The 13,765-nt window shown below is 37.7% G+C and overlaps 1 protein-coding gene across 1 annotated transcript; it reads right to left on the bottom strand.

The window, feature by feature from the left end:
• Nucleotides 1-3,244: 3,244 nt before the first annotated feature.
• Nucleotides 3,245-13,533, bottom strand: GIMD1 (GIMAP family P-loop NTPase domain containing 1). The gene is made up of 2 exons (XM_052642396.1): nucleotides 13,141-13,533; nucleotides 3,245-3,505 (listed from the first exon to the last, which is right to left on the bottom strand). The coding sequence occupies exons 1-2, from the start codon at nucleotides 13,531-13,533 to the stop codon at nucleotides 3,245-3,247; spliced, it is 654 nt and encodes a 217-aa protein (XP_052498356.1).
• Between the last annotated feature and the right edge of the window lie 232 nt (nucleotides 13,534-13,765).

Raw genomic sequence — 13,765 nt, 5'->3', positions numbered from 1 at the left:
CGTCAACAAGGAAATGAATCTAAAACCATTTTGTAGCATGTACATAGAAATGTATGACTAAATTCACGTTGGCTAAAGTTACCATAACCAAAACTGAAAGACAATAACAGAATTGAAAAACATTACAGCATGAAAGACTGGCCAATATCTGTAATATATGTAGATTTCTTCCTACTTACCAAGCAGGAAGTGTTAAAGAAAACATATTCAGTGACACTTGATGATAAGAAAGGATCATCAAGATAGGTATAGGGACTACGCGTATGGGAATTTACTGTGAGGGAGAAAGATTGGGCTCAACTCTGAATACAACATGGGCAGGTGGGAATTTATAGCCAAGGAACAGGCTGGGAAATTACCAAGAGGGAAATACTGAACACAAGGAAGGGTCAGAGTGTGTCTGGGTAAACCCACCCAACAGGGTCTTTGCTGAAGACACACCAGGGTGATTAGACAAGGAACCTGATCAGATATTGTGGGTAGAGTTTGGTAACTGACTTGTTGGCAAGGTTCTTAACAAAACTATGTTAGGCACAGATGGGCCTAGTTCAGGAGCCTGACTAAAGTTTTTGTCAAGCAAAGAAACTGTGTGTGAAGTGATTGAATAGAAATGACAAAAAAGACAAATAATGTGAAGAGGCAGTTCATAGAAGAGTAAATGACAAACCTGCTTATAAAAATGCTCTAATTAGATAGTAGTCTGGAGTACGCAAATTAAGGTAAATGGTAAGCAAGGTATGTTTTTGTTTACCAAGTTCATGTGTGAGATAATAACACTGATGACCTGAATATAGGAAAAGGGTTCTCAAATGCTGTTGTTGAAAATTAAGTTTGTTGCAACATTTATGAATAGAAACTGCATAAGATATATTTTAAAAGATATATTAAAGTGTATATATACTACAGCCTAAATCTCACTCTTAGGAATATAACTTACAGAAGAGAAATCAATATTAAATATGTACAGGATGACTTTGCATGGCAGAAAACTGGAATGCATATAAATGGAGAAATAGTTAACATAAATTTGTTACATATGCTCCCAGAAATGTACATCCTGCTATGCAGCCTTTAAAAATGGTGAGTTTAAGCTACATTTTGGAGTTGCAGGAATTTATATGAGGTGATGTTAAAAAAAAAAAGCAATAGTATAGTATGAGAATTTAAAAAAATCCCTATTTGTTTATGTGTATGTGTATACTCTGTATGTATGTGATTATCTGGCCATGCAGAAAATATAATGTATACCATGCTTTTTGTTGACCTATCTGTAATGGCTGATTTGCATGAAAAGGAGGAGAGGTAAAAGTTACCTGAAAAAAGCAAAATATAAGATTACTAAAGAAAGTCAAATATATAATATCATATTCAGGGATTTATGTAAAATATATGTATATATATGTATATACAAATTAAACTAATTCAGGGAAGAACATCTCAGAGGTCTTCCTCTTTGAAACTAGAAGACACAACACTACTCCTGGCTCACAGATCTTGAATCCTTCGTGATTCTGCACGACATATCTCTCCTGAGGCTCACAAGTGTTTGTGTTCTATGAAGAGTTATCTGGCATCACATGCATGAAGAGTATGAAGGACTTCGAACATCAATTTCCCACTCTGTTCTTCATGAGTCACTGCAGTTTCAACTTCTCGACCTCAAATCTGTTTCTTTGTCAGTGAGTCACCAACCCCTGGGGAAGTGTCGATCTTTGCTTAACTTCCAAACTCAGCCTGATTGTTGATGTTCCCACTTCACAATCCTGGACCCACAACGATAGAAGGGGATCATGCAGAGAAATAGAGATGTTGTTTCAAGTTGGAACTTGTATTATTCTTTCTCCTAGAAGCACTTCATAGATTTGTGTTAGAAGTTCAGATAATATTAAACATTAAGTACATTTTTGAGGACTAGTCTGAGAGAATAACCACCAGCTGTAATCTTGTTTTTAATGGAAAATAAAGTATAATGCACACTTAAGCCATTTACAAATTAACTTTATGCAAACAAACTGTAAATTGGAGACTATATTAGGAAAGAATCTTGTAAATGATAACAGTCGTGCAAATGTTAAACTTGGGGGTGATCTGATTTTGACTTGTTGATGGACTTGGCTATTGTGATTAACTCAAATTAATTTCCTTTGATCTTTACTGCTGCCTTTGAGATTATCCTGGAGCTTTCTCCCTATCCTGATTGACCAACCTTCCAAGGCAGACTGGAAGCCTCTTTTTTAGTCAAAGCTTTATCTGTATTTGGTTAACAGTTATTTCCATTATTCATGCTGCAGGATTTGGCTCTGAGCTTTTACCTACATTTCCGTTCCTAAATAGGAGCCAGGGATCATATGAGAGTGGAAAAGGGAAGTTAACATTTATTGAGCATCTACTGTGTGCTAAGTTGTTTCATGATTATAGTAAATATGAGGTAGGTATCTCATATGAGGAATAGGCCTTCACAAGTGTAAGTTTTTAGCATCATGTAAGCATGATGCTAAAATTTGTATAATTATTCATCTCTAACTTTTATTTAAGTATAGCATATGTAGTATACAGTTCATAAGTCAGAAGTGCTTGTTGTTGGATTTTCACAATGGGGACACACTCTGAAACCAGCTTCCGGATCAAGAAATAGAACATTACTGGAGTCTCAGAAGCCACCCTGGTGCTTACTTTCACTCACTCTTCTACCTCCTCCCCACAAGGGTAACTTGACTTCCTTGTGATTGTCACATCAAAATAGTTTAATTTACATTAGTTTTGACTCGGAAATTTATACAGATTGAATCATAGAGTATATACTCTTTCATGTCTGGCTTCTTTCAATGTTATGTTTGGATAATTCATTGATCTTGTTACATGCAGTTTAGTTTGGTCATTCTCCTTACTGCGTAATATTTCATAGTGTGAATATACCACAATTTGTTTATCCGTTCTACCATTAGTGAACATTTGGGTAATTTCCACTTTTTAGCTATTATAAGTAGTACTGCTATGAACATTTTTGTACACACATGCATAGATATATACATTTCTTTTGGACATATATAATTATTGTGTCATAGGGTTTGCCTTAAAAATCTTATTTTTAATTGCTAAACAGTTTTCCGAAGTGGTTATATCAATGTATGTGCTCACTGGCAGCATATGGAAATTCTGATGGTCCACATTCCTGCTCACAAAGGCACGTTGAATACAGGTTGCTGACTCTAAAACCCAAAGCCCTTTTCCTTTCACCTAAATCTTACTTAAAGGTAAGAACTTGGTAACAATTTTCTTTTACAAATTCTATGATTCTTTCCAAGATTTTTAGTCTTTGTTCATAAAGTGAGTTTCCTTTTTTATACTGGAAAATATACCTACGCTGAATAGAATTTAGTAGCTTTAGCAGTGTTTCGGAGGCCTCACATAAGTATTCATCTTCATTGAACCCAGCCTCTTCTATTTTTTCTGCATGGGTGAAAAGAATGGCCGTGTGATTCATCCAAGCATGGCCCAGAAGTTCCTGAAAGAGAGGAGGTAAGTGGCTATTTGCCTTTGACTGTATTTCTCAAAGATGAGCAGAAGAGTTATGGTTTAACACAGACAGTAAACCGACCTGTACCTCATTATGTTTCTAAAACTGAAATATATAAAGGGAAGTGATGATGGAGTCAAATAATGTAAGCAAATACAGAGAGATGAGTGGGCTTTCTTTTAAAAAAGGCTTAAGTTTTCTATTTTATTTTGTTGTAATTTATGTAAATACAGCTTCAAAACTGTGTGTTATCTTGTGCTGCATGATTTAATTACCTTTGCAACATTCAGCAGTTGTACATACTTGCCTGTCAACCTGAATCTGTTAGAACCACTGAAATCCTTTAAGTCAGAGGACCTTGCTCAGGAGAATGTCATATCTTTTTCTGTAGGAATATTGTATTATCATCACTAAAAGCATTTTCTGAGAATTTATAGTTATATAATCTGGTTACAATCTATTGATGAATCAGATGACATGTAATGGAAATGCTATCAAAATACAGTTGGTCATTTGGAACAATTACAAAATATTACTGTGATTCACATCCTCTTCACATATGTAAAATCCAACCCAATTTATTGGGTGACTTCCTCTAATGTGGGTAAAAAATATTGAATACTGGTATTCCTTTGTTTAGTAATATGTAGAAGTTGGTTATGTAATAAATTCTTATTTGAATAGTAAAAAAGCTGACCTAAAGCAGAAGTAATAGCATGTGGCAGATCATTAACACAGTATGAAAGGCATCTAGAAATAACCATTTAACTTCTGTGAATATTTGCAGTTATATGAAATCATGACAATGCAACAGTAAAGTTCACTCCATTCCAAAAACTCCCAGTAGAAAAATATTTCCAAAGCTGCCACTGTAATAGCAAGAGAAATATTAAATGCTTAGGAATAATTTAATAACAAATATCCAGAACCTCTAAAAGGAGGGGGAACAACTGCTATTTAGTGCCAGATAATATGCCAGAGCTTTAGCTCTTTTGAAGTTCAACGTGATGATTTGTGGGAGATACAATTACGGTATGAAGAAACTGATGTACAGAGGTTGAGTACAAACCTATAGAGCGGTATTAGATTAATGCAAACTCAATAAAAATACTGAAAAATTGAAAGGTAGTTTGGGAAACTATTTTAAATAAGTATGAGTCATAATATTGAACAGCTGAAAAAAATGAAGAAACAAGGGTGAAACAAAAAGGAAGGAAAGAAGAATTGGGATATGTAAATCTAATATGAAAATAGAACTGTGGAACAATATATCTAAAAATTAGAAGCCTCTCAAGACCACAGTTACCAGTTATAACTCCTAATACAGTCTGACTTTCATCAGAGTTATTTATTTTCACATTCATCTCTACAACTTGACTGTGACTTCTTAGAAGGAAAGTCTGTGTCTTCCTATATCAATCAAAGCCTCTAATACATTGTGCACTCAATAAATATGTTAGATTAATTTGGAATTTAGACCCTCACCATCATCTTAAATAGAAGATTCAGGGTTTTATTTGTAAACTTTGGTTCCTCAATTTTGAAGTTTAATCTTTGGGATACACAATTGTAGTTTCCTGTGAAACTTCTCTTTTCTACTCCAGTTCATTATCACAGATTCGCCTGTAGTCTGCACTTTCTGTTTTCTATTCAGAAGACTCTCTCAAAGTATAGGTCCCCAAATTTTCCTCATATCAGTCTGTCTACACCATAGAATAATTGTATGCTTCTGGTTCTCCTAAAAATGCCCTGCTTCCAGAAAATCCTCAGACATTTCAAGATCAGTACATTAGAGAATAATTATTTTAACAGGAAGATTCTAACTTTACAAAAAAGAGTTTTGCAGAGAGAGACTTTAATTGGCATCACACGCTAGTAAAGTAATGCTCAAAATTCTCCAAGCCAGGCTTCAGCAATAAGTGAACCGTGAACTTCCAGATGTTCAAGCTGGTTTTAGAAAAGGCAGAGGAACCAGAGATCAAATTGCCAACATCTGCTGGATCATAGAAAAAGCAAGAGTTCCAGAAAAACATCTATTTCTGCTTTATTGACTATGCCAAAGCCTTTGACTGTGTGGATCACAATAAACTGTGGAAAATTCTGAAAGAGATGGGAATATCAGACCACCTGACCTGCCTCTTGAGAAACCTGTATGCAGGTCAGGAAGCAACAGTTAGAACTGGACATGGAACCACAGACTGGTTCCAAATAGGAAAAAGAGTACGTCAAGGCTGTATATTGTCACCCTGCTTATTTAACTTCTATGCAGAGTACATCATGAGAAATGCTGGGCTGGAAGAAGCACAAGCTGGAATCAAGATTGCTGGGAGAAATCTCAATGACGTCAGATATGCAGATGACACCACCCTTATGGCAGAAAGTGAAGAGGAACTCAAAAGCCTCTTGATGAAAGAGGAGAGTGAAAAAGTTGGCTTAAAGCTCAGCATTCAGAAAACGAAGATCATGGCATCTGGTCCCCTCACTTAATGGGAAATAGATGAGGAAAGCGTGGAAACAGTGTCAGACTTTATCTTTTTGGGCTCCAAAATCACTGCAGATGGTGACTGCAGCCATGAAATTAAAAGACGCTTACTCCTTGGAAGAAAAGTTATGACCAACCTAGATAGCATATTCAAAAGCAGAGACATCACTTTGCCAACAGAGGTCTTTCTAGTCAAGGCTATGGTTTTTCCTGTGGTCATGTATGGATGTGAGAGTTGGACTGTGAAGAAAGCTGAGTGCCAAAGAATTGATGTGTTGGAGAAGATGCTTGAGAGTCCCTTGGACTGCCAGGAGATCCAATCAGTCCATTCTGAAGGAGATCAGCCCTGGGATTTCTTTGGAGGGAATGATGCTAAAGCTGAAACTCCAGTACTTTGGCCACCTCATGCAAAGAGTTGACTCATTGGAAAAGACTCTGATGCTGGGAGGGATTGGGGGTAGGAGGAAAAGGGGATGACAGAGGATGAGATGGCTGGATGGCATCACCAACTTGATGGACATGAGTTTGAGTGAATTCCGGGAGATGGTGATGGACAGGGAGGCCTGGCGTGCTGCGATTCATGGGGTCGCAGAGAGTCGGACACGACTGAGCGACTGACTGAACTGAACTGAACTAATGTGCCTTTAAAACACAAATTGCCAACCTTCACCCTAAACTTTGAAGAACATAGCTCTTGTTAAATCAAAGTATATGTGTAATGTCAACATCACATTTTAGCTAATAGTGACATAGCAAAATTAGCAGACCTCAGAGTTTTTCGTATATTCTGTGTACTCTAACACATCTCTTGTGGGAGAGAAGTCAGAGAATTGGAAAGTAAATAAACCATACTGTGGATTGAATTGTAACCCCTTTCTCCAAATTGATATGTTGAAGACTTAAACTCCAGTCCCTCCAAAGTGACTTTACTTGGAAATAGGATTATTGCAGATGCAGTTAATTAAGATAAATTCACTAGAGTGGGACTCTAATCCAATATGTCTTTATAAAACAGAACTTTGGACAAAAACATGAATACTGGGAGAACACCAGGTAAGCATAAAGTCAGCCATTCATAAGCCAAGGAGAGAATCCTTGGACACATCCCTCACTCTCAACCCTCAGAAGAAACTCACCTGCTGACATCTGTTTCAGACATATAGCCTCCAGAACTGACAGGCAATAAATTTCTGTTGCTTAAGCCAGGGAGTTGGTGGTATTTTTATTGCAACCCAAGAAAATTAACCTAAATGGTTGAAAAAATCAATGACATGCTAAATATAACAGATTTAGGTTCTGAGAATACGAAGATTTCTGGGCCATTTACACCAGAATCACTTAGGGTGCTTATTAAAAGTGCATCAAAATCTTCAGGGATGGAACCTGGGGATGCAAATTTTTAAAAGCTCTCTGGGGGATTTATTCCTGCTGCAAATACTTATTGAGGGATCTACTTTGTTCCGAGACAAGGAATGGTACAAAACATGCATTTCCTGCTTGTATATGATGGAAATTCTTGTTTACTAACTAAGCTTAGGGCTAAGGAAGAGGGACACATAGGAAAAAGTACATTTAGTTTGTTGTCCTCACAAATGTGATAGAAAATATATTGGCGCTACAGAGGCAGACATTTAGCCTAATTTTGGATGGGGGGTGTAATGTGGGGGTAAAGGGAGGGATCAGAAAATGTATCTGGCGTGTGATGATGCCTTGAGCATCGAAATTAGCAAGGAATTTCTCAGGCGATAAAGACATACCAAGTAAAGAAAGTGATTGAGCATTACTGGGAATTGTATAGTATTGGGATTTTATTTTTAACAAGTACAACTATTGATCTTTCATCATTCTTGCCTCTAGAAGTTTCTCAAATTTAGTGCCAGACCTTATATTCCCCAGTGCATTATTGATGTGCTTATATTGAAATGTTTAATATAAGTTAATAAATAGCTACTGTCCTTAAGCTCCCTTGAGTGCTACTGCCAGAACTATTCTCTGGGTATTGGTTGATGCATGGGCTATATTTGTTATTAAATATTTATACAACATCACCATAATACAAATTAATGTTAAATAAACTGTTTGGCTCGAGTGGTTCTCTTCTGAGTTATATATTATAACATAGAACTCTCCTCTTTCTCGGTTAGTACTTACTGCATTAAATGGTGTAAGATTCACAGTGTGTTTTTAGTACCTGGCTTTCTATATTGTAACATGAACATGCCCTCCCCCGCTTTGTTTCCACCAGACGTTTGCTCTGCTTTAAACCATAATATCATTCAGGAAAAATGAGTTAAAGCACCTAAGGATAATAGACTTGTAAGCTTGACACCACTTACGAGTCCATGTGTTGAGCCACTGGAAAGTTTTTACATGTTGGTAATTACTTATGAAAAGATGCTCATGTCCTAAACTGTGAGAGAAATTGCACTTTTGAATTACTGCCAAAAATAGAAGAGAATGGTTGATTTAGCTTATATTCTTTAAATTGATTTTTGGCCAGAAAATAGTTGAATATTTGAAAGTAGTGTCGCTTGGTGTACAGTCATCATGTTAGTGGCCAAACATGTTCTCTACAGACCCAGAGAATAATCATGGTTGATTGATACCTCACATAAAAATCCAAAAGAAAGATAAGTTAATGTAAGTTATCTGGTGTTAACAACTTAAATATAATACTAAGCTAGATAGAAAATTTATAATCAATCATAAATTGTTTGATATCAAAGTGCTAATGGGTATGAGTCCATCTAGTCCTTTTGGGACAACTAGTTAGGATATAAACTTTGTTTTCCAGGAATTGTGTTCATTTTCCCAGGACCTCACCAGCCCTGCCCCATTTGTTTGTGGTTGATGAAATCATAGCATCTGGTCTTTTTAGGGGGAAACTTTTAAAAAAGCCAACTATTACATCAACTGAGAAAAAAAAAATTATCATGGATCAGGAGGACAAGAAGGACCATTCTTTATGTTATTCCCTTACTCTCTTCCCACTTAGAGCACCACATTTTCTTCTTAGAGAGCCAAAGCTGAATGATAAGCCTTGTTAGATCAGATTTAGAGAAGAGTCAACCTTGGAGATCATCTGTCGAAATTGCCTTATTTTACAGATGAGGATATTAAGGCCTTGTGATATTAAATGACTTGGTCTAAGCCACATTGCTGATTATTGGCAGACTTGGGCCCGTAACAGAGGTTCCCTGACTGCCAGGTCCCTGTCCTTCCCACTAAATTGAGGCTTCTCAGTTTAACGTTACTAAGCCAGTGAATTTTTTTCCCACATTTTTTTTTCCCTAAATTAATACGGAAGTTCTTATACATCAGGGCTGTGTAAGTTTGGTTTCACTCTTTTTATGAATCCTATCAAAATAATTCCAAAGAAGGCTACAGATAATATGTCTCAATTTTAGGGTAAAACAAATACTAGCAAAAAAGTAATCATAGGTAACGTTTATTGTGCACCTGACATGTGGGAGTGTTTGAATTAATTTACCATTATGTTAATATGACATTCATTCCAAAAGTAACCCAGAAAACTATTATCTTTTCCAATTTATCACTGAAAAGGTTGAAGTTTAGAGAAGTTATTTGCCCAAGGTAACAAAGCAAGTAACTAAGTAGGAAATTGAACACAGGGATAACTGACTGCAGGACCCAGGCTCTTCACCTCTGCAATGTGTTGCTCATATCTAGTAGCTCATTTGAAGAAGTTACTCATCACAGTCTAGATACTGATGATGACAAAACAATAACAGTAGTGGCAATTTTCTGGAAACCTGCTATGAACCTGCTGTAATTCAGGCATGATGCCAAGCACATTACATTTTTTAAATACAGCCTTCAGAACTCTCTAACTAGGTAAATTATCCCCATTTTATAAATGAGGAACTGAAGCCAAGAAAGTTTTGTTAAGCAACATCTATAGTCATGTACCTGGAACTATAGCAGACACATTTCAGCTGAATTCTGTGGAACAGCTAAGCCCATGATCTCTGTTCAGTATGTGCAGGTCTTGCATTGGTCTTTCTAAACCCCATCTGTGTACACCCATCTATAACATCAGCAGTCAAGTTGTTCATTCGAAATCAAAATATTTGCTTGAAACCTGATTGTATACAGAAATAATACAAACATGATACCATGACCATGGAAAGAATGTAATCAATTCCTGGATTCAATTCCTAGTGCAGTTTGACTGCGTGCTAGCACTTTCCTTAAGGAGACTATTATATATGCTATGTGTTCAGTCACTCAGTCGTGTCCAACTCTTTGTGACCCCATGGACTGTGGACCGCCAGGCTTCTTTGTCCATGGGGATTCCCTAGGCAAGAATACTGGAGTGGGTTGCCATGCTCTCCTCCAGGGGATCTTCCCAACCCAGGGATCAAACCCAGGTCTCCCACATTGCAGGCGGATTCTTTACCATCTGAGCTACCAGAGGGGCCCATTTTATATGCTCTGATCTATAATTTAGGGATTTTTTAAAAAATTCAAATGTAGATAAGATTCAGATGAATCATTCCCTTTTTTCTCCATTTTGGGGAGACACTAACATCTCTACTGTTTTGCTGTAGATTAAGGAAGCCCTGACATAAAGAGAAAAGGATCATTTGAGGAACCATTTCAGTTGTCACAACTGGCAGCTTATAACCCCTCTATAAAATATTAGAGCACAAACTGAGAGAGATTTAAAGAGACAACAGGGAGGTGCAGGAAAAGAAGAGGTCACTTCTCTGGCACTGGCCTTGAAGACTCCTTCCATGGAGGGCATCAGTGCCCCCAGAAAGGGGGAAAGGCAAAGGTGAAGACAGATGTTCTGTTCCTCATTTTGTGTGAGCCAGGAAGAAAAAGAAATCCAGGGTGTGTCTGGAAACAGAGGAACTTAACCACCCTTTGCTCCTTCCTAACAGCTGTGGGTCCTGTTGAATATTCAGACATCCTGCAGCTGCTCCCGATCTGTGAGCACATCCAGATGGCTGCCACTAGTATCTGAGGCACCTTCAGGAAGAAGCTCATAAACAGCCAGCCTGTGCTTAGGCAGTCTTCACCCAGAGATCAAGGTGGAAGCCCAGAATAGGACTGCAGTGCCCCCAGGGGTCATGACCCTGCAGAGAATTACTAAATCTCTCCTGGGAGAGAGGTTACTTACTCTTGGAAAATTGTTCTGGATCTGAGTCTCCCTCGCGCATCTTCTCTCTGCCTTCAACTCCTGAATTGGACACTGACTTAAGGAAGGCAGCCATAAGAAGTGAAGGCTGTATGTATGCCAAATACCATTTAAAAGGATCAGAGACATGTATGAAACAAATTCACTTGCATAAAAAAAAATAGGGGATTATAATATAGTTCTGTATCCTAAAACTGGAAAAATCCATTTTCAAAATGTATGTCTCTTAAAATGTCCTTTTTGGATCAGCAGAAAGAAAAATCTGGAGACATACAGAGAGAGTCAGGTTAGTTTGTGAGAAATACTTATCCATTTACAGAGTTTACTGGATTACATCCCTCTATAGAGTTAAATGTCTATTTAATAGGAACTTTAAATGAATTTTTTAAGCTGCTTAAAAATTACACTGACAGTATAGCTCCAGGCCCCCCCTTTTGATTTCTACCAGAAATATTGTTTGAAATGCTGGCTTTAATAGGTTAGAGGAGGTTCATGGGTTTTCTTAGATTTCACATTGTTTCTTAATTGCAATCATCTTTGCTTTTGTACAGAATGTTCTTGATTTTTCAGGAGTTGGATGATGAGGATTATTTTTTATACTCTTGTCACCCTGATTTTTTCCACTAGTTTTTTGTGATTACACATATGCTTTTTTTTTTTTTTTAGAAACAGCTATAGTTACTGAAAAAGAAAGTGTGTGTCATTTAGAACAAACAATCTTGTGTCTTTACTAGTTAAAGGAAAATATCTTTCTTTAAAGCAAAGTATACTATCTTTCTAAGTGTAACAAATTCTATATCAACATAATCAGAGATTGGACCAGAAATAGAGTAGCATTCATTCAAATTCATTTTGATTGAAAATGTCTACTCGCTATTCTCCATGAGGTTTACTTTGGAACTTCTAGTAGAGATGAGCTCTCTGAGTTAGGTCAATTAATGAGGCTACTGAGTAATACTAGTCAAGTTCAGCAGTTAAATCTGGGTGGTCCTAGACTGGAGAATCAAGAAAGTGAATAAATGAACAAACAGATGAACCATTAGGGAAAGATGGCATATGTTATTTTTGTTCACCCTGAGGTCCCTGTGATCTCATGGCTGGCATGGAGCAGTTATTCACCCTACAGATGAGGCAAGCAAAGCTTCTACAGTTCCTAATTTCTTTCCTATAAATAAAGTATAAATCTCCCCTGAATTTTTGCCATGATGTAGGTCTCAGTGATGCTTCCTCCACTGAGGAGTTATACATTGCACTGCTTTGGCACTTAATGTGTTGTCATATACGTGCTTATCTATTTGTCTCTTCTAGACTGTGGATGTTTTGAGGGCAGGGCTCATATTATCACTCACCAATCATTAAACTCTGCTAGTACTCAATACAGTGTTCAATGACTGAATCAGAGTGACCACCACCACCACCCCTCACCCCACCATTTATGGCAAACTGTAAGAGGTTGTCCCTTGTTGAAAGGATGCAAGTCGGTATTTTAGTTCAGTGGTTCTAAACTTGACTGTTTTAGAGAAATATAGGGAAAGTTTATGCAAACACAGATAGGCAAGCTCTACTCTTGAGATTCTGTTTCAGTAAGGCTTGGATGAATCTGCATTTTTAACAAACAGCTCAGTTGATTCTGAGGCAGATAGTCTGAGACCACATAGACAATCAAATTCTCAGTTCTTAGGAGTTTGAGATTTAGTTAACCTAAGTTCAGTATCTCATTTTTGTTTTGTTTTCTTTTATAAGATATGAAGTCATTTCCCAGGTATAAAATGACTGACTGAATTCCTCAAAAGGAATTTGTAAAAATGACTCTTGGTGGGAGAATCAAGTAATTTTTACCAGTTTTTTCTATGTGACCAGCGCCTGTTTTAAACTACTTGTTTAAAATATCTCTTTTAACCAGTTTTCATAGTTCATTCCTATTAAGGTGATGCCATCTGAAATGGGCATCATGTTACTGGTGTGACTGCTCTTTACCTGGATCATCTGGACTGGGGAAGATTCTTCCTGTCCACAGAGAGGCACGTCTGCTCTCTGGACCAGCAGTGCAAGGTGCAGACCCTCCTGCCCAAAGTGATGTGCCAGGGCCTCCCTGATCTCCTGTCTCACGTGCTTCTTGCTCAGCCTGCTGTGCGGGTAACCCGGCGTGTCCAACACCTGGACCTGCAGAGTCACCTCTTGCCCTCCTCGACGCATAAAGCTGCGGAAGTGACAGCTGCGGCCCAGGCTACAATCTTTGGTCACAGAGCATGGAGCAAAGCTGCTCTGGAAGTCAGTGCTTCCCAGAATAATGTTCCCAGCAGAACTTTTTCCACTTTGAGTCATGCCAAAGAGGGCCAAGTTGATGGTCATCTTGTTGGAGTTCATCATGGCTCTAGATAAACAAAAGCTCAGTGTAAGCAGTCAGGCATCTCCCTTCAGCCAATGTAAGGCTTCTTAACTGGCCTAGAGCACCCCAAGTATTGCCTCTGATTTGCTCTCCCCTCCTTTGTGTCTAAAGCATGGAGGAGCACACCACTAAAGCAGAGACCCCCCAGTGACAGAGGGGAAGTGGAACTAATAGTAGTAGTTTACACTCAGAGAGGAGAGAAAAATCAAATAC

This window comes from Budorcas taxicolor, chromosome 6 (genome assembly GCF_023091745.1).
Source record: "Budorcas taxicolor isolate Tak-1 chromosome 6, Takin1.1, whole genome shotgun sequence".
In the NCBI taxonomy this organism is placed as follows: Eukaryota; Metazoa; Chordata; class Mammalia; order Artiodactyla; family Bovidae; genus Budorcas; species Budorcas taxicolor.
Note: the sequence above shows the minus strand (reverse complement) of the source record. Positions and strands in the feature narration are given on the sequence as shown.

What these genes read in the sequence shown, in the direction of transcription:
- GIMD1 (XM_052642396.1), bottom strand. Translation starts at nt 13,533, where the DNA reads ATGATGAACTCCAACAAGATGACCATCAACTTGGCCCTCTTTGGCATG. An exon ending in CCCCAGTCCAGATGATCCAG is followed by an intron (nt 3,506 to 13,140) that starts GTAAAGAGCAGT and finishes CCTCTCTTTCAG; the next exon opens with GAACTTCTGGGCCATGCTTG.